Source organism: Zonotrichia leucophrys, chromosome 6 (assembly GCF_028769735.1).
Source record: "Zonotrichia leucophrys gambelii isolate GWCS_2022_RI chromosome 6, RI_Zleu_2.0, whole genome shotgun sequence".
NCBI classification, from domain to species: Eukaryota; Metazoa; Chordata; class Aves; order Passeriformes; family Passerellidae; genus Zonotrichia; species Zonotrichia leucophrys.
Genome location: NC_088176.1, coordinates 16,045,214 through 16,070,174, shown reverse-complemented (window position 1 = coordinate 16,070,174; position 24,961 = coordinate 16,045,214). Strand labels below are relative to the sequence as shown.

The window sequence follows — 24,961 nt, the reverse complement described above, 5'->3', positions numbered from 1 at the left end:
GAAGTTTTTCTCTAACTAATTCTCACTTCAAATCCAAGAACTATTGGTAAATAATAGCTGCTTTTCTCCAAAAAAGAAGGAAGAGCTGCTAACTTAAGCAAAATGTTTCCAGTGGTTATATATCTACAATCTTTCATGAATAGTCACAGCTGTCACTTTTCAATATGTGCCTTGTCCTATATTGGATTTCCATGCAGGTTCTAGTCACTAGAGGATCTTAACATCCATGTTTCATATACAACAAATAAAACAGCCCTTTGATAAAAGAAATTCTTCTATGGATACTTACAAATAGTGCTCAAATTGTTTCATTACATTCTTTTGGATAACCTAATACAGAGAGTTTCTTTTTCTCATATTACAAATCTTCCAAATCTCAAATTACCTTATCATCTCCATGAACTTGCTCTATGTTTAACACAGTTTTGAGATATTAGTTATTCTGCAGTAGGGCTTCCATATTTCTTGATCTGAAAGTTTTACCTTGTGGTATTTCTTTTCCTTTTTAATGTCTTGGAGCCCTGGTTGGACATCACACTTTTATTGCATAAAATGCATCACATTAAATTAATGTTAACTGAGAGGACAGGACCTGCACTTGCCTCGTCCACAGTCACAAAGTCTAAATAACAAACTTTAACTTGTATGAAAACACAAATGAACTCATTACAGCATCTGAGATTACTACCTCAATGTGGCAAGAATGAATTCTATTTAGATCACTAGGAAAGCAAGACTTTTAGAAATCCCCTGCAAATTTGTGCAGATGGGCATCCATGTCCAGTGTGTCTTGTGAATTTCTCTTGAGCACTTCCTACTACACAAACCAGTGTCTGTTTCACGTTTCACCTTGTATGTTTCACTGCTTTTGTAACCATCACAAACATTGGTTGTTTGCCATTGACTTTTTAAGGGATGTGATAGCACAGATCAAAGATGATTATATGTAGCTGGAAAAACATGACTTCTTAAAATACATAATAGTCACTGCTCTGCAGTGATTACTAAGAGGCTGCTTCATAATTGACAGATTCTCTGATCTTCTTTCAAATATATAAATGTAAATGATTGAAATATTTACAAATTTTTGTCATACAATATAGAGGACAGAAATATTTGGAAAACTTTATAATAATAAATGGAACAAGAAGGCCAATTCTGTACCTTACACAAATGCCTCACAATGAAACAAAACATTTTACTGTTCCTTGAAGTACAGCTGATCCTTCAGGCATTTCTCTACCACTCCTAATCCAGCTCTTTCATTGCCCTTATCAGAAGAAGCCCAGTTCACAGTCACCTGTATAGGCTCTTCCCTTTATCACCTGTGCTGGTGGCATCCCAAGAGGGTGCAGCAGAACAGATAAGCATCACACCTAGACACTTTGGTCCTGATCCTACAAACACTTCAGCAAAACTACTTCTCTAGTGTTTGCAGACTTTGAGTCTTTCTAACTCAACAGCACTTCAGCAAGTGGGGCAAAGAGAAGTCTGGAGCTGGGAGGAATGCACTGCCCCTCCACGCCTGGGTGTCAGGGCCTGCAGCACCCCCAAAGAGCAGAGAGCCACTGAGGGGGAGACACAGCACCCCTTGTCCTTTACAGCCACAGGCGCCCTCCAACGCCACATCTCCGATGCGCTGCACCAAGCTGGGACTAAATTTTGCCAGACTTGAACGTAAAAATTACAACTCATTGTACAGGGGAAGAGAGAAAGCGAGGGATGAATTGAGAACAATTTCTAGCATGTGGGATAAGGGCAGCCCACCCCAATTTTCATTTGCAATTGGGGTTTCCTTGAACCCTGCCAGAGGAAGGGGGAGAAGCCGTAAGCCGAAGGTCAGGCGGGGAGGGCGCGGGGGCTGCGGAACATGGCCGAAAGCGGAGCCCCCGCCCGCCCCGGGCACGGCCGCAGCGGCCGGGCAGCCCTCGGCAGCCCCCCGGGGCCACGAGAGCCGTGGGGGCCCCAGAGAGCCCCTGAGGAGAGCCAACCACGCTCGGGAGTCAGGGAAAGAGCCCGTGAGAGCGGGCGGGGTGTGCAGGGGACGCACCTTTCAGCGTCCCCCCGGTATCTCGTCCTCCTCCTCGGCTCGGCGGTGACTCCAGCGGCGGCGGGGCCGCGGCGGCGGAGCGCTCTGCGGGACGGGGCCGCCCCCGCCTCGCCAGAGCTCCACGGCCGCCGCTGCCCGGGGCGGCGGAGCGAGCGAGGCGCCTTCCCCGGCGGGCCGGGGGCGGGGGCTGCGGGCGCGCACCGCCCCGCCGGGCTCGGGAGGGACGGGGAGAGCTGGGGAGGGGCCGCGGGGCAGCGCCGCCGGCTCAGTCAGCCGCGGACAGAGGGCGCGGGGCCGCCAGGGAGGGGTGCCCCGGGACCGCCCCTCCTCGATGGAGAGCGGGTTTCTCCCACCGGATGGCTGCCCTAGGGACGGTCGCTAGGATCATCCCCTGCACCGAGACAGATGGGATGCGGCAGCTCCTCCTTGTCCTGCCCGGGGCAGCCCCGCGCTCCCGCAGGCACTGTGGAGCCCCCGCAAGTGCGGCAGCGGGAACGGCTGGCCCCGGCCCCGCGTGCGCGCGGCTGCCCCTGAAGGACCGGGCGGCTCCCGCTGAGGGGACTCCCGGAGCCAGAGAGCGCGCCCCGGGTCCCGTCCCGCCGCTCGGAGCTGCCAGCTGGAGCCGCCCGCGGAAGAGTTTCCTCCTACCTCCCGCGAACGGGCGCCGTCGGCCAAGCGCCCCAGCGCCGCGCCTCCGCACCGCGGAGCAGCGGCGCCGTCCCGCGCGGCTGGAGCCGGTCCAGCGCCATCGCCGTGCGCGCCCTGCGAGCGGGGGCCGGGGCGGGGGCGGGCCGGGCCGCGGCTGCCTCAGCGCATCGGAATGCGGGCCCGCGCCCCCCGCCCGCAGCGCCCGGAGCGGCTCGGGGAGCGCAGCCTGCCCGCTGCCTCGCCCCGCAGCAGCTCCGCGGGCAGCGGAGCCTGCGGAGGGCAGCGGAACGCGGCGGGGCTTCATCATCGCTGCGGGACAACGCGGTTTGGTGAAGGCAGCAGTGCACCTCTGCCTGCGATTTTTTCTGTACGAAAGTAGAAGAAAGAAAAGTCTCGTAAAGTTCTAGTTTAAAGGAACCATTCTCAGTTTTTAAACTGGCGAGAGTTGGCTATAAGCTAACACGTGTTTGTTTAGGACGTTTTTATGTGAAGGGCACCGATTCTCATAACAAAGGTATGCAGGGATTGTGTCCCAGTGTGGGGCTGTAAAACTTAGAGTTCATTTATTTCATTCTCTTTCAAAGCAAGGAACTCGTCGTACCATTTTACATGATACTATTTAGATTACTACCACCTGAAAATCAGATCTATCCCTACATATTCTACTTTGTTACCTGAGCAAACACACATCACCTCATTGCAACAATTAACTTGTGAGCATAATACGAGAGTATTGATATCCTGTAGACACTAATAACTGTGGAGAAGGTCTGTTAGCAAACACTCTATTCAACAAATACATCAAAAAAGCCAGTGAAGTTACCCACTGGTAAGTTACATGTTTTCAAACAGGTTTTATGTTGTTATTTGGAATTTTAAAACAAATCAGGTCAGGTATAGTGTGTTATATATTTGTTCATTATTAATTCCTGGCTTTACATTTATTACCTATTCTGAGTCTTTCCCTGGCTTATAGATTCTGGTTATTAGAGAATAAAATACATCCACCATAGAAGAGCACCTTAATCTTTTTAGCAGAATACCATCTAAATAATTTATTGTTTAAAAGACATAACACATGGTCAGTCTGAACTAATTTAGGTAATTAACTTGTAATGTTGATCATCCTATACTGAAATATCATATATATTGAATAAAATCCAGGTCCTGCTGAAAATTTATCCTTGCCTTTGCCTCCAGCATGGCCTGGATTTCATTCAGTGCATATAGTATCCAAAAAATGCCGTAAGACAATATTTTGCAGAAACTGAAATTTGAGTAGTGAATCTTTTCCAACTCATGTTTTGTGTGATCTGTGTATTTTTCCATACTTTCATATATTTAGAGCCTGAATATTGGCTCAAAATACATTTAATTAATAATATTCTAGTGTACACTACAACTTATGTCAGTTGCTTCATAGCAAGCCATGCAATGGGTTTTCAGCTCTACAATAGTGACAATGAATTATCCTCCAAACACACAGGCAACACCAACCTTTCCACAGAAGCTTTTTCCAGTTTCTCTCTGCTTTTCCACTTGTTTTAAAGAGTGTAGGAAAGTTGCTATCACATTATTCCAGGGGAAAATATATATAACTGTTCCTTTACAATGTGTTTGCACTTTTTTTCCAACTTTCAAACCTCCAACAATAAAAGACATGCTATACTGAAAAGGAAGTGTTGCATTTTACTGAATGGAAAATTTGGAGAAATCACCTTGACCTGCCAAAAAGGCATCTGTCTTCAGGCACATATCAATGGGCCAACTTAGCACACTGGGGATCAATAACAAGCTCGAGCAATTCCTTGTATTAAGGATTTTATTCTTTATCCAGCTCCTCACGTGTAAATTGAAGACTTCTCATTTCATCAGGATACTGGACAATTATTTAATAACAGTAAGATTTTTGAGCACTGTGAAAGCTACACTTGAGATACAAAAGTGACAGGTGCTCTCTACAAGGTAATTAGATGCTCATTTTCTCCAGGACATTTGCTTCTCTGAAAGTGTAGGAAAGAAGTAATGATGAGTATCAAAAAGCTGCAGAACTGGTATTTTCCTAGAATGTATTTATGCAATTACCAGTTCAGAAATTGCATCCCTGCTACGAAGCATTGCAGGTTGAGAAAAATTTGACTAAGAAATAATGGTGTCTAGATATATGTAATAAAGCTGCTGCAAGCAGACCTACTTGGGAGGAAGCTCGTTTCCTTGGTGACAAGTTGGAAAGCTGGTGTTAGGATTGTTAGCCAGGACATCTCTCCCTGGTTGTACACACAATGGAAGTGACTCCTCTCAAAAAAAGTCACCTTCTTCCTTTCAAATTTGTTCCCAAGGTAAGCAAACTCTGCAGGCAGCCAGAATTCCACTTTCTCTGGGGGAATCCCACATCTGAGCTTTGCAGAAGTGAATTTTGAGCTGCCTGGCAACCTCAGTGTTATACAGATGAAGAAAGTATTTTTTTGCTGGACTTAATTCACGGGTCAAGGTTTCTTTTTAACATTCTCAGCCAAGCAGAGAGTGCCTTGAGAATGCTTCAGTTTTCTCTCTCACTGTACATCAGTGTCTACCCTGTTCTCATGAGAACTCTCTGTTAGTCATCACATTATACCCTACTGCTCCATCAGGCAGTAATGATGATAAACTAAATTGATGATAAACTAAAGACAACACATCCAGCACAAATACGGTATTCATAGGTAGAGAAAAATGCAGTGCTTCCAGAAAATATTGGTGTGTCTCACAGTCTTCCACCAACCATACAGTCTGGAGTTTGGGTTACAGAATTGATTTAGAGATGAACTTCAAAGTGATGCATAAATATTACATTCCACACATTCCTGTAAGATAGTTAAGTATTATTCACATTATACAGATGGGGAAACTAAAGCAATGTGAGTTTACTTGGGCAATTTTCCCACCAGAAAAAAAAAGTACAGTGGTAGCATCAGTACTCCAGAATACCTGGCTTTTTTGTGCTCTCAGTCTGAACTATGAATCACTTGCCTAAACCCTGCAGTATAGTGTATAAAGGAATATTTTGTTTTTAATTGTGGTATTATATAGCAATATTTTCAAACAATTTATTTAACAAATTACATAAAACACTTAAAATATGCTTTTAATTTAAAAAAAATAGCCAAAAGGTTTTTCCTTGGGCTTTGCTCCAAAACTCACCCTTCAGCTAGGACTAAAGAAAAGCACGCACATTTGCACAAATGCAAACAGAAATTCTAAAAGAAAATTAGAAACACATGAAAGTAAGGAAAGAGAATGTTTTCTTAACTGCACTCTGGTTTCTGCACAGCAAAATTTTCATTGATTTACTAATGGATAGGCAGTTTTCTTGTGAAGAAACACACAGGCTTTATCTGCAATTAATTCCTTGCTTCCAAGAAACCAATTATCATTCTACAGAAGTGCAGCCCACAGAGGCAGGGTGGTGACTGCTCTGTCAGGGCATCTCAACTCTGTAAAGCACAACCCTGCTTCAGTCATAAAGGGACTCTGCCCCATGAAAACAGTTCTTACACAAAGGCAGTTTCACTTAAGACAATTTTTTTACTAACAGACCTATTTGAAAGCTGTTTGTGATTGCTAAATAAATAATCCCAACCAGTACGACTTCTATACTGATTCAAAATAATAAATAAATACATACATAATAAATAATACAAACTACTTGAATTTCAGAAACTGTTTTTACAGTATTAACTCTGGATTGAAGGTTTCTTACAAAGTCTGCTATTCTACAAATGTTCCAGAAGCTTTGTAACTATATTCCAAACTTAATGTTACTTTATGTGATGTGAGGTCAGTTTTGCCTGACTATTATAACCATCAGCAGTCATGGAGGCAATTCTGAAAGTCTACTGCACTTGCTTAAAGACTTTCTGACATTTCAGTTAGGAAAAAAAAAATGTAGCTAATTTTTAAAAATAACAGTTAAAAAAAGCTGAAACAATGATCTTTGGAATTGACATCGGCTGTTTGACTTTCAAATCAGTAATAAAGTCTTTAGTTAGTCTTTGGAAGAGCTACAAAAGGTTTCATAGTAAACTTGAAAAAAGTTCACACACTTTTTTCAAATATCTCTAGGAGAGACCATTTCTCCTATTGATAATAAATTGTAAATATGGATCAACTGCATTAGCATTGTTGGGCTACACAAGTTTTAGTCTGAGAAATTTCATATTTCAATGAAGTAGCTCCTGATGTAGATCAAAAAAAAGCCTTTTATGCCTTAACTGTATTCCCTTTGTATAACCTAGCTATGTTTTTAGTATGCCATTATCTTATGATGGTTTTTAAAGTTAGAGACTACATTAAAATACAGGTCCTCAAAACATTGCAGTGATAACTCTTGTTTATTTCATATTACAATTCAGGATAATGGAAGTCAAAGTATTAATACCAGTAATTGAATAAAGTTCATAAATTTTTATAAAATTGAGTACTATACCATAATTTTCTGCTAATTCTACCTAAAAAAAAAACAAAACAGAAGACAGAAAATATATAGCTATTAATTGACTAATCTATGAGAATTTGGGAGTCAAAAATAGACATAAATGTTAGTAATTTTAAAGTGGCAAGTAACTAGCACTTTCACTCCACATCAGATTATACGGTCATGTTGAAGATGTATTGAGAAGCCTGCTTTATTACTTTCTTCATATAGTCTTAAAGTTCCTCAAATACACAGTAAAATCCTTAATACCTTTATAATTATAAAGTGTGTTCTTTCTTGCATAAAATTACAAGACTTGCCTGGTAAGCACATCAATGCTTTTCTGAAATCTATAATAGGTAAGTAAACAATAATCTAGTGTTTTCTACAAAGTCTGGCTCACTGATTAGGTGTTGAAAATATGAGAGCATGAGAATGCTTGTGGTTAATAGTTCTTCAGAAATGAGCATTTATGACCAGGACTTTCCGCAGAAGAAGCCAGACAATCAGACTGCAAAAAGGGTAATCACTATTTTGCTCTTTGCTCATGAAATTAAAAAAAGGATATTAACTTTACAATATCTATTACAGTCTTCTCCTCCAAAAAGGAACATTATTAAATTTACTGTATATTCTAAAAATACGTATTTTACAATCCACTTGTAAAGTTCTAGTACTAAATATTTAAAGGACAAAAAATTGCCTTGTTCCATTGTCACATCAGTGCACGTAGTTTCACAGCTAGTCCTGAACAACACAATTTTATGTAACCTAAATACAACAGAGCTTTAGTAAAATGCTTTTTCTTTTATAATAAAACCAAAATAAACTTCAGCTTCTGTTTTATATGCCAGTTGAGATTCTTTGCAGTAATTCCTTCCACATCTGCTCTGCAGCTTTCAGGTTTATAAAAGCAGCATCTCCCAATTTCCTTTCATCAAGATATCCATATGCTGTGTTTTATATACAAGTTGGTGCAGTTTAACATGGAGTCACTAATTACAACTTGGAGTCATATATATGCTAAGGTTAAGAAGATAAATACATGTGGTTATGAGGCATTTAATACTGAAAATCCCAGACAACCGAGTCAAAAATTCTTCTAAGTGTAGTAACATACCAATAAAAGTACATCTGAAGTTATCATGGAAGTCATAAAAACAAAATTGACACTTAAAGGAAAAGAGTAAATAATAAAACTATACATAAGCACCACCAGATTCCAAAGCAATGACCTACAATCATCTGCAGAAAAGTTACCAAGGAGAGTGTGACAGCAAGACTGCTGCTAAAGAACCTAATTGTTTCTGAATGGGACTAGTATGGAAACATCTTCATAAAATATTTATCCAAAACAAATTTCTAGGATTTCTGAAGACAGTACAGTGTTGATATTTGCTGGTTTCAGGTTTCTCAGTTGCCAGTGTATTGTAAATGTGGTTGGCTTTCCAGTGAACAGTCCATCCATGGCAGCATTTGAGAGGAGAGGGAGCAGAAGATGATCTCAAACCACATGAACCTTCGCCATATGCAGGATTAGAGTTTTGCAGCCCTGACTGATCTGTAGGGCTGTATTCCCTTTTCTGAGCACCCTCACTGCACACCCAGTGCCAGTTCCCTGAGAGTACAACCATAATAATCCCATTGATTCCACCTCTGAGAGATGACAGTGTGAGGACAACTCCAAGTAGCTGCTGTTCTTTACAGCAAATTGTATGTGAGCATGTAATGATCTATATAAAAATTTGGGGGCCTAAACACATCCATTAAGCTCCAGAGAAAGACATCTAGGCTGCAGTTTTAAAAAGTGCAATGTAACCCTTCCTGCTTCTGTCTAGAAGTTCCTAATGCTTTAAAAACATTTAAATAGGAGAAATGAAATGTTAATAATGCTTGTTCATTATCTACCTGGAACATATTTCCAACTCTGCATATGAAAGAGGAAATCTGTCTTGTCACAAAAAAAGATCTTTGAAGACTGCAAAAATGCTTTCAATCCTGAAATGAAGTTCTAAATATCCAAGGAGACAAAAGGCAAATTAGAAAAACATGCTACAAAAATATCTGTGGGCATCAGAGAATTTGGAAAGACCAGAATCCTCCAAAAAATTTTAAAAGTCAGAATCAAACTGGAAAATATATTTTTCTTGAGGAAAACAGTATTTAAGTTTATTGATCAAAACTGAGATTTAGAGAGCTACGGGCTAAAATAGTGTCCATCATCTTAAACCCAAAGTTTCCAGGATTAAAAAAAGGCATAGTAAAGAAATAGAAATGTGGGTATCACTCTAGTTTTCCTATTTTTTTCCATGCTAATCATGGGATACAGGCTGTAATCTGAAGCAAGCAACATGCTGTCAAGGGTATTCTTATATAATCAGCAGAGAACAAACTGTTCCTTCTCTTCCTTAAATCTGTACCCAATCACACAGTCAGGCTTCAGTGGGACAGCTTTGCTACTGAGAACTTGCCAGTGAGAGAACAAAGATTTTCCCCCAGACTTTTCGTTTCCCTTTTCTCCCCCTTCCTTCCCCCTCCTAAGAGAACAGGAGACACAAGAGGCTGTTCTGTAAAGCTGAGCCAAGATGATTTATGACAGACATTGTAATTGAAATTTACAAGTCTTGTTGATGCAAAAAATATGGTTAGTCTATAAAAAGTTTCTAGCTTGTCTTAATATATGTGTATGTGTGTATTTTGTGCCTTCCTTCCTTCCTTTAAAAAACCACATAACTGTGCTGGTAACATCAGAAATTCAAATTAGCCACCTTTTGTGCAAATTAAGAAGTAAGAAATTGCAAAGGAAACACAGTTACATGGTTCTGGCAGGTAAAGCAGAAAAGGGAGATAAATCACATAAGCAAACGAGGCTTCTGGGGAAGAAAAGGCTGTCCTGCAGTCCTCTCATGCGAGATTTCAGATTGTAGTATTTTATTATCACTCTCCATTTTTAATAATAAAATATCACATGGCAAGAATAAAGAACATCAGCTAAGTGTTTTCATATGGACTCCCTACATACATTACTACAAATAGCAGAACATAGGGTCTTGTTCATATTACATAAAGATGATGTTTAATGAAGAAATTCAACACACATCTTTTACAAGGCATGGATTGACATGAAATGATTCTGGCAAAGTGAAAAAAAAAATCAGGTTTACTTTTCAAAAGCAAACAGCTTTTTCCTTCATTTCCTGATGAAAACTTCTTAGTGACTGAACAATTTTATGGTAATATAAAGGAATATTTGCTTTAAGTAATAAAGTACTAATGGGAAAACAAGAAAGTAAATATTAATATCTGACTCACAGTGCACTGTATTTTTATAAAATAAAATGAGTTTGCCACGTAGCCTTTCCAAATAGTATTAAAAAGGTTTTTCTCTTCTTTAACATTACTCAGCTTCCCAAAAACTGTCCAGTACTTCCTATGAAGTAGAACAACACCTAACAGTGCCAGTTAACACCAGCAAAATATACTCCAGCCAAACTTCTAATGGAAAACATGTTGACAAGTATTTTTTCTAGCTCACTGTAGTACTTAGCCATGTCACCTCCTCCCTTTCTAATATTTCTCTGCCTTAATTTAAGTTGGTACCAGCTTTCCCAACTCTACCAGGCTTCAGGCACAGTATGGTGCATCCATGCTCCAAAGGCCGCACAACTTCCTTATTTAATCAGCTGCTCTGCTCAAGAGGCTCTTCCAGCACACCTGCTCCTGTCCACAGCCCTGTGCTGTGCACCAGAACAGTTACTGGGAAACCAGAACAACAGTTACTGAGAAACCCAAGCACTGGAAATATTTGGCAGTAGGGCCTGGGGATGAGGTGCTAGATGATGTAAAAGGCCTCCCTGCCTCAGCACCTGCACCAAGAACCTGCTCAAGAACTATGCATGGGTCTCACCCCAACCCCAAAATAAAAATTAAGAGTGGAACAGAAATACTTTTTAAATTCCCCAGCCAAACAGGAGAAAAACAGAGAGCACCAAGGTCAACTGCTCAGACAGCATATGTGCTGTTTCTGTGCAACCTTAAAACCAGTAGCCTAAATTCATCCTAGGCCACCACAAAGAATCTAGCAGTAAGAATGTACTTGCTATTCCTCCCTTTTAATTGTTTTTTATTTAATAATAATAAGAATGTTTAGGACATCTGCTACATATATAGACTACATCATATCCAGTACCATCATTACTGGCAAGAAGTCCAATCTCACTACAGGACCCCTGCCAACCAGTGATGCTCACAAGAATGGAGCAGACCCTCTCTCCTTGCTCCCTAGAATTTTAGACAGAGCCTTGCCAAAGTCATCCAGCACCATCTAGAATCTTTTACTCTGGGGGAGGTGCAGGATACAGTTTAAAACATCAGAGAAAAGAGTTAAAGAAATTATTCAAGGGTCTGCTGAGCAGTATTCTGTGTAGTCAAGAAAATGCTTCAATAGCCTTTTGAATCCCACTTAAATTTCATATTTAAACTGAGTACATCATTGTACTAAAACTTTTAATGTCTAGATCTGTGGATTTGGATTTTTAAGAGGATTTAATCTTACACCCTAAGGAATAAATTAAGAAAGACAGCCCCACCTGCCGACAGAACAGCCACACTACAGAGGGAAAATGAACTTTGCTAGCCAGGAAACACAAATTTTCTTTCCACTTCTTTCATAGGAACCCCAAAAACACTTCATTCCAGCATTGCAAGAACTCAAATCTTTTTCCCTTTGCTCGGAGTATAAACTCAGCTGACAAATCAGTTTTTCATCCTTTCTGGAACTCACTGCTCTTCAACAGGGTAATGTATGAAATATTCAGAATGGTCAGAAAATAGAGTTCCATAAAAGTCAATTGAAGAACAATCAACTGAAATGTATTTGAAGAGTTCATCTGCATATTTAATCTCATGCACTACTTCCTGTGCTCAGGACTGTAAGAACACTGTATCAAATCAATAAAGTACAGGGCATGTAAATATTTTGCAATTTGAGTGAAGTTTGTTTTCCAGTAATGGGAATACTCTTTAATTTTAAATCCTTTGATCTCTTTTACTTGAGGGTTTTTTGGTTTGTTTGTTTTGTTGGTTTTTGTTGGTTTTTTGTCTGGTTTTGGATTTTTTTTTTTTTCATGTGTGTGTGAACAGCATAATTGTGTAATTTTGTTTCAAGAGTTTTATCATCTAGTAATAGCCTTTGTCTCTTAGGCTATGTCACTAATAATTTCTAAATTAAAAATTTTAATAGTCATCAAAAAAGCTCTTTTCCCTCCCCCTTCCCTCAAAGCTTAAATTTCTTTTAGATTAGCTATTCCAAAGAACACACAGAACTGCCAAGAGAAAGGGGCAAAGTTTCTTTCACAAATAATCTTCCCTTGCCTATGCCTGGCAGAGTTAGATCTCTGCAAAGTGCCTTGCTTTTCCTTTACTTCAAAGCATGTGAAACAAACAGTGACAAGTTGTCCTACAATGAGTTAATTTTTGAGCATACAAAGTGAAGAGGATGCTGCCAGTAACTCCCCACGATGGAACTCACAGTCTCTCCTCTATTTTCCCCTCTCTAAGTTACACCCAGAAAAAAACCTCTCTCACCTCCTTTCAAAGCTCTAAAGTGCAAGCTTGACAAGTTCATTTCTGGTATCTTCTGCTCTTACAAGAACTGACAACACTGTAGGAAGCAGCACTGCTGTAAGGACAATAAAAATTAGCAATCTTTCTGTAATACTTAAGAAATGTGATTTTTTTTCCTCTTTGGTGAAAAATTAATTATTAACACACTAGATAATGGGAAGCATAAGGGTGAATTAAGTATCACCTTGTGACATGTGGGACAAAAGTTGAATTCCAATCATGATGTATAGTAATAAAACAGAACAAAAAAATCCACAGAAACAGACTGCCAGTTCGACACAGGAAAATGTAACTTTACTGATCTGTCAATGCTACAGTGTTTCCAGTAAAGAAATTAATGGATGGAAGTTGATGAAGCTTCCTTTTGTCACTAGCTTGTTGCAAGGCATAAAAAGTGATGCAGCATGACAGTATTAGCAGAATTTGAGGCCTATGTTCATGTTTACTGGGGACTGTTTGATTAACAGTTATTTCATTAAGTTTTACAATTAATGCATTCAGTTATATTCCACTAATCAATGCAAAACCAGAGATTAATTCTTCAGAATCATTTTATTAGCAATAAGGAATATAAATCTCTTATGAAAATAATCTTAACATTTCAATATATAAGAATTGTCTATAAAAATATACTACTACATAACAAAGCCATTAACTTCTACAAAACATATAATTCAACATATATTTGACAATATAGAACATAGCAAAAATCCTTTAATTAATGCTGAGAGTATTTTACCCCCTTTTTGTCAAACAGTAATTCACATAACATAGGAAATTACTCATTCTGATATACAGAAGTTATCACCATAGAACTCTATGTGTGTTCCCCCCCGAAGTCACCTGCATGTGCAGGAACATAAAGCCAAAACTTTTCTTTGGATGTACAGGCAGTTATGACCCCAAAAACATTCTGCTGGTAGCTGCAATGTCCTGCTGAAGTCAGAGATCAGCACTGCCAACACTGAATCCACGCAGGGACACGGACAATGTTTTTATTACCCTGGTGGGGCTGATGCCACAGATGAGCCTGCCATGGTAATCAAGGTTAGAGAACTAAAACATAAACTCTTCCTGGGTAACTACTGCTAGTTAGCAAGGAAATAACTTCAAAAGAGGCTGCCTCCCCAGAAATAAACCCTCCATCAGACAGCTCTTAAAACAAAAGCTCAAGGAAGAGAAAATACCATGGGAGTAGTTGTTAATTTTTTAAATTATGATCAAGGGAAGTGCAATCCATTTTGTTATTACTAATTCTGAGAAGCATCATCTTGGACCACTTTTTGGAATTGGGAATCTGTTTTCAGAATAAAAATTACACATTTAAATAGTAATATCACCAATGCTGTTAAGTTGAGGTTATTTCATGCCTAGTGTTAGATAGAAATCCATTTTAATTATATAGATCACTCTTGTCTACTACAATGAGCTTGTCAAATTATTGGCATAGACTTATTTAAAAGCCCTTATTTAAAGGGCTTTTAGAGCATACTTTGAACAACCAACTGAACCTGAAAGAAATTGGCTGCTGCACAGTGACAGAACAAAGCCATCAGCTTTCTATAGAAGAGTTAGGTACATAAGGCATTAAGGCTACAAAGTCTCACCACCAGCAATTACAGTGTCTTGCATAGTAAAGAACATATGAACCAAACTTATGATGCATCAGTGACAATTAAATCTTTTTATCCCTATGTTTCTGTGCAAAATAACCAGTAATTAATTATTACTCCCTCTATTCAGAATCTACTGAAATCAGAACATTGAATGAATATGTTGAAATTCAAGAGAAACTTAACATTATAACAAAGCAATTGCAATCCAACAATATTTCATCATATTACCTAGGAAGGAGTTGCTATTAGAATAGCATATTTATAAAGTAAAGATCACAGCAGGACACTACAGACAATGAACATCAATATATTTCTGACTCAAAGCTCAGAAAAATAACTTTTGACCCTGAGAAACTTGTTGTATTAAAAAGCTAAAGAAGATCAAAATCTAAAAGAATCAAGACTCAGCCAGTTTCATTTCAGATTCTCAAACTGTTATTTTTTGAAGAAAAGTTTTACCATCCCAACAGAAATTTTAAGAAATATTTTCAATTGAAAAACCCCAGCATTTCATTGTATCCACACTTCTGTAGTTTCATTATCTTTAAGGCTTGCAACTAATATTTAGGCTTTCTGCCTATATTTGAGAGGAAGAAAAATTTTAAAATTGAGGTGGTTGAAGAACTTAAAGCTTAAATGTCTTTAATTCCCAACATCATCTAGAAAAGCCAATTACAGAAACTACCTTGTCATGCTGTATGGACAGAGAAGCCCTGGTCAAGTCCTTCATTCTCATTCCAGTTAAACAGTTCCCTAAAAGATCGATCAAAATCCAAACAATGTTCCAAAACATACATCTGCCAACACAGGATCTGGTTTAGATTATTATCTTAACAACTTAAATATTTAGCAAGGTTTAAGAACAGCAAGAGGAAATAAGCAGATGAAGCCATAAGGAAACCCTGTATGTTTGAACAAAGAAAAAAACCAATCATCTGGGGGTTTTGGCACAAGAAATAGATTGAAGGAGTTTCTGCTAGAACTTGAGACAAAAACTACAAACCACTATACCTAGATGTTGACTTCTGCTCATGTAGCATATTTTCTACATTTACTTATGTGTTAAGGACAAGAAAACAATCCTTTCTTCAGTAACCTGTTTTCTCTACTGAGTGTAAACAAGATTGACTGAAATCACACGGATTAAAGATATTTTTTAATGTAAGCTTTCACATAATTTTTATTCTTTACTGACAAAGCAGCATTCATATAATGTAATTTAAACTACTACTGAATTCTACTTCCTGAAGTTTTTATACTGTCATCAAGTTTAGGCTACTCCAGTTTTGCCCTCTCCAACACCCTTACTAAGAAGATATGTACTGGATCAGCTCCCAGGAGTAGCTCATCACATAATCACATAGGCATTGAGCCAAGAGGAGAGAGCAGGGCTAGCTGACAATCCAAGTTTTCATCAATCTGAACAGCTTTGGAACCACACCTTTATAAGTGGCAACTCAAACACATGCATATTACACATGAAGTGAAGCAGTAAAAAATGCAGTCTGTTTTCTTTCCCTCCCCTGAAAGCTGCTCTCAATGGCAGTGATGGTTAAGCAGCAGAAAAACAATCCCAGTTCAGTTTCAAGTATTAAGCAAAAAGGGTGCCAAACTGGAACTTTATTATTATGTGAGGCTTTTAAGAGATAATAAAGCAGTTTTCTGACCTTGTCAGCAGTAGCTGAGCTTCAGTGCTCAGGAAAAGCAGAGAACAGACAGCTGTAAGCAGGAACCAGTTCTACCACTCAAATGGAATCTCCTCATATCCATAAAAACATTCAGATTCAGGGTACAGGTTTTACCTACAGAAACTTGGACAAAGACAGCTCCTCATATCCAGATACATAGATAAAGGTTTTTCTGTGAGGTAATGAAAAACACCTGGAGGACAAAATCATTGGTCCCAGCCAGCACGGCTTCATGAATGCAAGTCTTGATTGTCAAACCTCCTAGTCAATCTAGGAAAGCCAGTACACACATCTTTCTGGATTTCAGCAGAGCTTTTGATACTGTCACAGCATCCTTCTGGACAAAATGTCCAGCACACAGCTGGATAACTGTGTTACACAATGGGTGAGCAACTGGCTCATGGGTCAGGCACAGAGAGTTACAGAGAATGGGGCGACATCAGGGGTCCAGTCTCTAATGGGCTCCAGACACAGCCCAGTTCTCTTCAACATCTTCATTAATGACTTGGATGCAGGACCCCAAGGAATATCAGGGAATATCAATGACACTAAACTGGGAGGAGCTGCTGACTCCCCCAAATGCAGGGAGGCCCTGCAGATACCTTGATAAATTAGAGGGCTGGGCAACCACCAAACATACAAAGTTTAACAAGGTCAAGTGACAGATTCTGCACCTGGGGTGGGGCAACAGACAGACTGGGGAATGAGAGGCTGGAGAGCAGCACCACAGAAAGGGATCTTGGAGGCCTGGTGGATGGCAAGGTGAGTGAGTAAGAGTCAGCAGTGCCCTGGCAGCCACGAGGGCCAAGCGTGTTCTGGGGGGCACCGGGCACAGCACTGGGCACAGCACGGGGCACAGCACGGCCAGCTGGGTGAGGGAGGGGACTGTCCCACTCTGCTCTGCACTGCATCTTGCACTGAGTGCTGGGGGCAGTTTTAGGTGCCATAAGGTAAAACAACATTAAGCTATTAGAGAGCTTAATGCAGGGCCATGAAGATGGTGAAGGGTCTGCAGGGGAAGATTTATGAGGAGTTGCTAAGGTCACTTGGTCTGTTCACCCTGGAGAAGAAGAGAATGAGAGGACACCTCACTGAGGTCTTCAGCATCCTCATAAGGGGAAGTGGAGGGGCAGGTGCTGATCTCTTTTCCCTGTAGTCAGTGACAGAACTCAAGTAAAGGCCCTGAAGCTGTCAGGGGAGGTTTAAGCTGGATATTAGGAAGAGGTTCTTCACCCAGAGGATATCTGGGGACTGGAACAAGGTCCCCAGGGAAGCAGTCACAGCACCAAGCCTATCTGATTCAAGGAACATTTGGACAATGCTCTCAGGCACGTGGTGTGACCCTTTGGGTGTCCTGTGCAGGGCCAGGAGTTGGACTCAATAATTCTGACAGGCCCTTTCTGACTCAGTATATTATGGTACTTTGACCCTAAAGTACTATTTGCATTCGATGCCTTTGGGATTGAAGTCCCTGGATCTGCCCTGACAGGATGCAACACTAACTGGCAAAGGAAAAGACATGTGACCAGACATCTATAAATCAAAAAAATTCCACCACATTTAGTGATTTAGAAAAAAACATCTATCAAATGTATAGTAGACAGCATTCTCTTTAAAAAGACATTAGACTGAGTAAGTAACTGAAAACCTCCTCAAGATACAAAGGACCAAATAAAGATTCCAATAAAAATTTTCTTTAAACTTTACTGAGATAAGACCCAAAAGTTTCAACCTGGGAAAATTCCACTTCCTAATACTAAACACTTAGTCCTCCTGAAATGTGAAAGACACCAAGATCAGTAATAAAACTATTTTTCTTTAGTATTTGTTGCATTCAAACTAAAGCCGACAAAAATAAGAAGATGTGCAAGAGAAGTGATAAATGCAGACTCAAAAGGGCCAGCATGAGAAGTGGGACTGAAGTTGCCCACTAGGACTGTCTGATGCAGTGTGGATGCCTGAATGTGATTTGTATGCATAGTGTCACCCTTCCACCAAGCTTTCCTCAAATCTCTTCTGTAGAATCTCTGTATGACCTTGGCCAACCTGCATTTTCTGTGAAACTGCAATTACACTGCACTCTTGTACATTCTTAGGAAACAGGCAAAAGCTTTAATGTAAATCCTTCTAAGTTTATGAAGGCAAAGGAGACTCAAACTTGGTCTCATAAAGAACTTTTGTATAGAAGGATCTGAAAAGTCATAAGCAGCATTAAATATAACCTATATTAAATACCTAAAATATATAATCTTTTGCATAGAATAAAGAAAAGTGCAGCTACAGCGCAGCAGTCCCTACCAGAAGAAAGGGCTAATTTATGTGTGGTATAGAATTAACTGTTGTCTCTCATCACTGAGACTGCAGCAACCAAAGACATGTTTACAGGGAAAATCACTTGTGAAAAAAATAGGTGATTAGGTTATTTCACTATGTCTGTGAAGTAAGTGCAAACACTTAAAATACTTTTTTTAAAAAAGCAAAGCTGATAGGTAATTTTCCCAAGTTAATTTTCTCTTTATGTTACTTGGAAAAATGAAATCGCTTTTGTTTTTTTAGAATCCAAATTAAATCCACATTTGGCATCTCTTTGTGCAAAATAATAATTAGAAAGCTTATAGAAGTACAAGTTTCATCTATTGTATAAAAGCTGGTTGCTTAAGGATTATCAGCTCTTAATTCTCTTCCAACTTTTGTACTGCAATCCCTGTGGTAATCAAGCACAGAATATTATTAAGTCTGGGAGACTTATTTCCACTGCTCTGAAAAACAGAGTCTAAGTGGAGAGTCAGGAACTTTAGGAAAATAAATATTGTACACTTCTGAAAAGAAGCAACATCTTTGAAGTATCTTTCTACTGCCCATATTAGCACACCTAAATATAAGAAAGTATATACCTCATCAGTTGCTAAAACATTCGATTTTGGTTAAAAAAAAAGTCAACTTATTTTACTGGATATAATCTGGTACTACAATTTGGTAAATGGGATATATAAATAAATAAAAATAAATATTGTATTTATATATCTTTCAAGATTGCTTGTTTCTGTAGTGAATTGGTGTCTGTATTGTCAGATTTCCCTCTCTTTAGCTTTTTTCACACTGTGTCTCCACTTACGAAGGGCGGTTCCGGAACTACTTGCTACTACACAAAGGGCACCACCCACAGTCCACCAAGTTGGTATATGATTGAGAAAAAGAACTTGTAAAATAAAAGCAAACACCACATCCATTGTTCTCATTATTGACACAGGTCCAGCTTTCTCTATCTGTAATGCTTTTGTGAGAAATATCTGACCCCCCAACCCCAAGAAGCCTATTAATATTAGAAAAACCCTATCTCTACCACAATGTGGTAAACGCCATTCATTCAAAACAAACAATGCTATAACACATCCAATTAATCCAATGACTGCATAATACCAAATTGACAAAAAATAATGCACAGACTTTCCCACCTTCCTTAGTATAACAATAGTTGAAGCTGCAGATAACGTGCTTGCAATCGCTGCTATAGTTCCTTTAAGGTGATCTGAGTAACTTCCTTCAATCCCTGTAACACGTGAGCCAAACAGAAATGGTGGTCTGGCAATAAGAATCACTCCAGTGACTGCAAAGAGAGTGAACAGAACATCCCAAAGGCTGTATTTCTCTTTGAGAAAGATCCATGCCAGCAATGACGTAAAAACAGGACAGGTAAAAGTTATAACAGTGGCATCAGCTAGCGGCATGACTTGTAATGCGTAGTAGAGAAGAATCATTGCAGTAGAGCCAAGGAATCCTCGGAAGAAAAGAAAAATTCTTTTACCTTTTGGTCCCAAAAACCCTGTTCTGAAAAACAGAAATGTTACATTAATGTCACTACCTTGCTTATTTCATGACTAACATCCAAACATATTTAAGTATGGTATACACCTTTCTAGACAAAGGAGTTTAATACCCAAATATTCTTAACTGTCTGATCACAGACCAGCTTATTTCCATCATGACCCCCAATCACATTCAGAGTTCAGAACCTGTTCTTGGAAGTGATTAATTTTTCACTTCCAAAATAACCCAATAGTATCTACAAATTATCTTCTGTTTTTTTTAAGATCACCCCTTTGTGGAAACCAAAGCATTTGATACAATAATCCTAGTAGAAGCCTCTAACCATTCAGGGAGTCAAGGATTTTCAGTTTTCTGTATCATATTAAGAAACAACCAACTAATCTAAAATAATGCAGTTATGCAACTGACGTCCAAACTAAAATACCACTGCATTGAAATCATATTTGAGTGATAATTCTAGATCTAGTTTTAAGAAATAACTTGAAATTTAAACATTTTTTACACTTACTTGTAGTATATTAAACCAGGAAGAACAAATGCCATTTGGAAAACACATCGAAATGCACTCACTTCCACTGAATGCACATCTTCTATTTTTTTAAGAAGTAAAGAGGCCACTGAGAAAAGGAAGGCAGACAGTATGGTATAAAACAGACCAAGTCCTGGGCACGCAGCTTTCTTCTTTGCCCCTGCAACAGATAAAACTGCAGTTAATAAGAATCTATTAGAAGACTTTTCTGATCAGACAGCTCTATACACTGCAGTGCTCCACGTATCTGCAGTGATTTTTGTGATGGAGAACAGGGGAACCAAAGCAACAAATGCAAATATTACATGTATTTACCAAATCTATCATGCGAATTCTTTTCACTGACCATTATGGGTCTTCTTTTTTTCTTACAACAGGGTGTAAGAGATGAACTCTAACACTGGAGATACATAACACTGCAGTTCTACACAAGATGGCAGACTTAACTTCTTGTAGATATCAACTAGTACGGGTGATTTATATAGGGACTAGTCACAATTCTGCCCAGGAACCAACAAATGTAACTGACTACAAAACAGTCCATGGTCAGACTCTGAAACTATTATCTTGGGAATCAGCTGCTTAGTTAACTAAGGTTCCTAAGCAAAAGTTCATTTCCTTTCTCACAAATACACAATATAAAATCTCTGTACAGAAGTTCATTTTTATTATACCTCATGTTTACTTTGCAACGAAATCACCCTAAATTTGACCAAGACCGATAACATTTTTATCTCGCTGTAAGAATCCAAATATTTTCCTCAAATAGGCATCAAATACAGATTTTTAAGCAGAATAAATTTAAGTAACTAATGTTAGAACATCAAAGGCCTGGTATTTATCATAATTCCATGAAGACCTTAGTTTATGCTTATTTATCAGACTTCCCCTTCCTGAAAGTTTCCCAAGTCTCATGTTTCTATTCAAGTTTCCTCACTGCCTCAGGCTCTCTTCCACAACATACTCTTCCTCATTCCACTCATTTTCTCCACACTGATTGAAATAAAAAAAAAAAAAAGGCAAACAAGGAGAGGGAGAACTGTGAGACAGTGAACTGTGTTGAAGTCAGCAGCAGCAATCTCCAAAGAAATCAGCCTTTTTTGTTACTGCTTTGTTGCATAAAAGGAACAGTATTTCCACTGAACCTAGAGGTGAACATCAATGAAAACAGAGCCCATCGAAAAATTTGAGTGGGATGTCACCTCACTATCTCTTTCTTTTTTCTCTACCTGCATAAAACACTGGGAGCTACCTTTTCTTCTGCAACTCCCTCTAAAGATAGGAGCAAGAACTCCATGTCCCAGAGGCAGTGCTTTGATAAAAGGGTGTCTCATCTCACATTAGTGTGGCAGCCTGTGAGCCTTATGGATCCTCCAAAACACCATCAGCTGGGTACTGCTGCGAGTTGCTTAGCAACTAAGTATGGTTTTGAGAGGTTTTTTTTTTTTAAATTAACAAAACTTGTCACAAACCATTTTGATCTTCCTTGAGATCAGCACTCAAGGCTGAGAAAGTGCATCTTACTTACTGCCTAGAAGGGAAGACTGCAGGCAGGAGTCCTAGGGACCCAGGCTTTACAACAGCAACCACAACCTGAAGTAGGCAAAAGGTTTACTTCTCAAGGAATCCTGCCACATTGCAGCTGAGAGTTACAGCTTCCACTTGAAATATTTCTGTTTAGCAACAGCCTCTTACATAAAACTGACTATAAAAACTACCACAAACCAACACTGGACCAGGACACCTACCAGCTATGAAACAAAGTGTTTAAAAAGTGTCCATGAACTACGTAATGCCTTAATCCACACAGTCACATAACAGAACTTCAAAATTAACAGTCACTAATATTGAAACAAGAGGAATCAGACTGGCTTATAAATGAAATGGGAAATCCAAACCCAGGCTGGCTTATGGATGAACACAGCACAAACAGAACTATTAACTTTTATCTCAGGCATGATAGCTTCTCTGATTATTACAGAATGAAGCCAACCTAAATAAAGGAAGCGCTGAAATGGAAAACCAATCAAATTAAAGCAAAATATACTGAAAGGATCTTATATCCAGAACTAAACTTTGGATTGTAAGGAACAAACAAAAATCAGAAGGAACTAATTTCTGTAAGCTACCCAATAGACCAAGCCTATGAAAACCAGAATCTTTAGAATCTTGTAATACTAGAATTTAAACCATCAACATCTTGAATTGCCAAAGTATGTACTTAGCGCAATAAGAAAGTGTTTTATTTCCTTTTAAAAATAAAATGGTCTGTTCTTCCACCAAAAACAAGAACTGCAGTTCTGAAGAGTACTTATTTCAAAGTAAGTTTTAGAGAGAAGTTACATTAAGATAACATTCCCACCCCACAAAATATTAAGCCTCAAAATACCAGCCTAACACCATCAAAACAGTCAAGCACTCATGCTTGTTTCAAAGAATGTAGCAGCTTGAAAATCAAAAGATTTCAAGCAGTACCCAAGTCCTCTTTTTTTGACTGGCTACAGATTTAGTTTTCCAGTTTTATTTCCTGGCCATCTCCACACATAATACTTTCAAACAATCTTCCACTTCTGTTTTAAGTCATAGGTAAATGCCTCCCACTGTGACCTGTTTTAGTTGTAAATTCTAATTGAGTTTTTAATGCTGTACTTTGTTGCAAACAGTTTTACACTTGCAAAATGCATGCAATGAAAAAAAAATCTTCTCACATACAAGAATCTCAAGAATAGCAGGAGAGGCAGAAGAGTACTGGCTTTGGGAAAGATAGTCAGTGAGAAGATGATTGTCTTAGACCTTCAGGAAAGGCAGAAGATTCCCCAAGTCATAAAAAGCAGAAGAGCTCTCTATGACTTGTGTTAAGCGCCAGGAGCACAACAGCCTGCATTGGAACTAATCATGGTCATGCAGACAAGATCTAGGGGTGATTCATAGTCTTCAGTCATCACCTCAGTCAACAATTTTGTGAGGCAGACAACCCAAAACCGAAGTACTCTTTCTGGTTAATTAATCAAAGTTTCTCAGGATTTCAAACACTGGGTTTTCTCCCCCAAGCTTTGCTTTGTAAGTGACACTAATGTGAATTTTACTGATGAAGGACTCTGGCCTCTCCACAGCTCACCAACAAATCTATTTTCTGCTGGAAAGCCAATTACAGTCATTTTAATGACAAACACATTTTCAGTGAAATTGTTTTAAAAAAAGTACTCCAGATAACTTCAGAAATTATTTTAAGGTGGCATTCATGTTTTAAGACAACTCCACTTTAAACCTACATTTCCCAACACGTTTGTGGCTTTATCAATTTGTGGCTTTATCAGGAAGTCACAGTCCCAAGTACATGGACCAACTAAAGCGCGCTCTCAAATGCATTTACAGTGTCAGAAGTTCACACAGGCAGAAGGCACCTCTATTTATCCAAACCTGTCAAGTCTTTAAAACTTTAAAAAACAGGAAGTACTGTTTTCCCGAGGAATAACCGCTCCCGAGGCTCTCACAAAGGCGACAGAGCCGCCCGGCCCTGGGGGTGAGCGGTGCCGGCGCTGTGCCCGCTCCCGGGGCGGGGGGCACCGGGCACCCGGCCGAGCCGCGCCCGGCACACAGGCACAGGGGCACGGAGCAGGACGTGCTGCCGGCCCGCTGATTCCCTCACCGAGCCGGCCTGTCCGCTCAAAAGGACGGGAGGACGAGGGCGAGGCGGAACCCCCTCGCAGGTGACCCGCGGGCACCAGGTGCGAGCTGCCGCCGCCGGGGACGGCTCGGAAGCGGCGAGGCGGCTCCTGCCGCCGGCGGGGCGGGCACCGATGCCGGGCGCCCTCTGCAGCCGCCCGAGGCCGCTCCCCGCTCCGCCGCCACGTGCGGACGGCCCGATGCCCTCGGGCCGCCTCTTCATCCCCCGTGGCCCGGCAATGTCACCCCGAGAGCGGGCAGCCCTGCCGGGACGACGCTGCCCCCCTGCCCGACTCTCTCTCCTCACCAGGTGCCTCGCAGCAGAACGGCCAGGACATGCCCGAGCAGCAGCCACAAGCGCGGCGCTCCTCGGCACCCGCCGCCTCGACGCCGGGCGCCGGGCATGGCTGCACCGCACCCAGCCCGTCCTCCCGGCCCGGCGGCACCTCCGGCTCCTGCCCGCTCGCTGCCGGAGCAGCGTCGCCCTCTCCGCCCTGATACAGCACCATGAGGACGCGGAGCTGCCGCGATGCTCCCGGCGGCTCCTCGGCTGCCGGCGACACCTGCCCTCCTGCGCATGCGGTGCGGCCGCCCAGCGCCGCCCGCCGCCTTGCCCCCGCCCGCCCGCAGCGCCGAGCACCCGCGGGGGAGGCTGCACCGGGTCCCGGCTCCGCCACCCCCCGCCAGGCCCCGCCTGGAACCGCCCGGGCGGCCCGGCCCTCCCGCGGCCGGTACCTGCCTGCGAGCCGGGCGGCGGTGGAGCGCCCCTGCCGGGACAGGAGGCAGCGCCCCGCCGCTTCCTTCCTGGCGTCCACCGGAGAGACACCCGGCGGGGGCAGCGGGAGCGGTGCCGGGGAG

The 24,961-nt window shown here is 40.8% G+C and overlaps 2 protein-coding genes across 3 annotated transcripts in view; both read right to left on the bottom strand.

The window, feature by feature from the left end:
• PLCE1 (phospholipase C epsilon 1) overlaps positions 1–2,765 on the bottom strand; it is a 139,663-nt gene extending 136,898 nt beyond the window's left edge. Inside the window, exon 1 of one of the 2 annotated variants that reach the window (XM_064716297.1) lies at positions 2,699–2,765. The gene's annotated coding sequence lies outside the window, so the exon portion shown is untranslated. Of the gene's footprint in view, positions 1–2,050; positions 2,179–2,698 lie in introns of those variants that run through there. The other variant, XM_064716296.1, reaches the window with a different exon arrangement.
• Positions 2,766–19,004: 16,239 nt separating this feature from the next.
• SLC35G1 (solute carrier family 35 member G1) lies at positions 19,005–24,682 on the bottom strand. Its single transcript, XM_064717113.1, is given in 4 exon segments — positions 19,005–19,908; positions 20,417–20,597; positions 24,411–24,646; positions 24,648–24,682. Coding segments are annotated over 4 exon segments (1,212 nt in total). The 3' UTR covers positions 19,005–19,148.
• Positions 24,683–24,961: the final 279 nt, after the last annotated feature.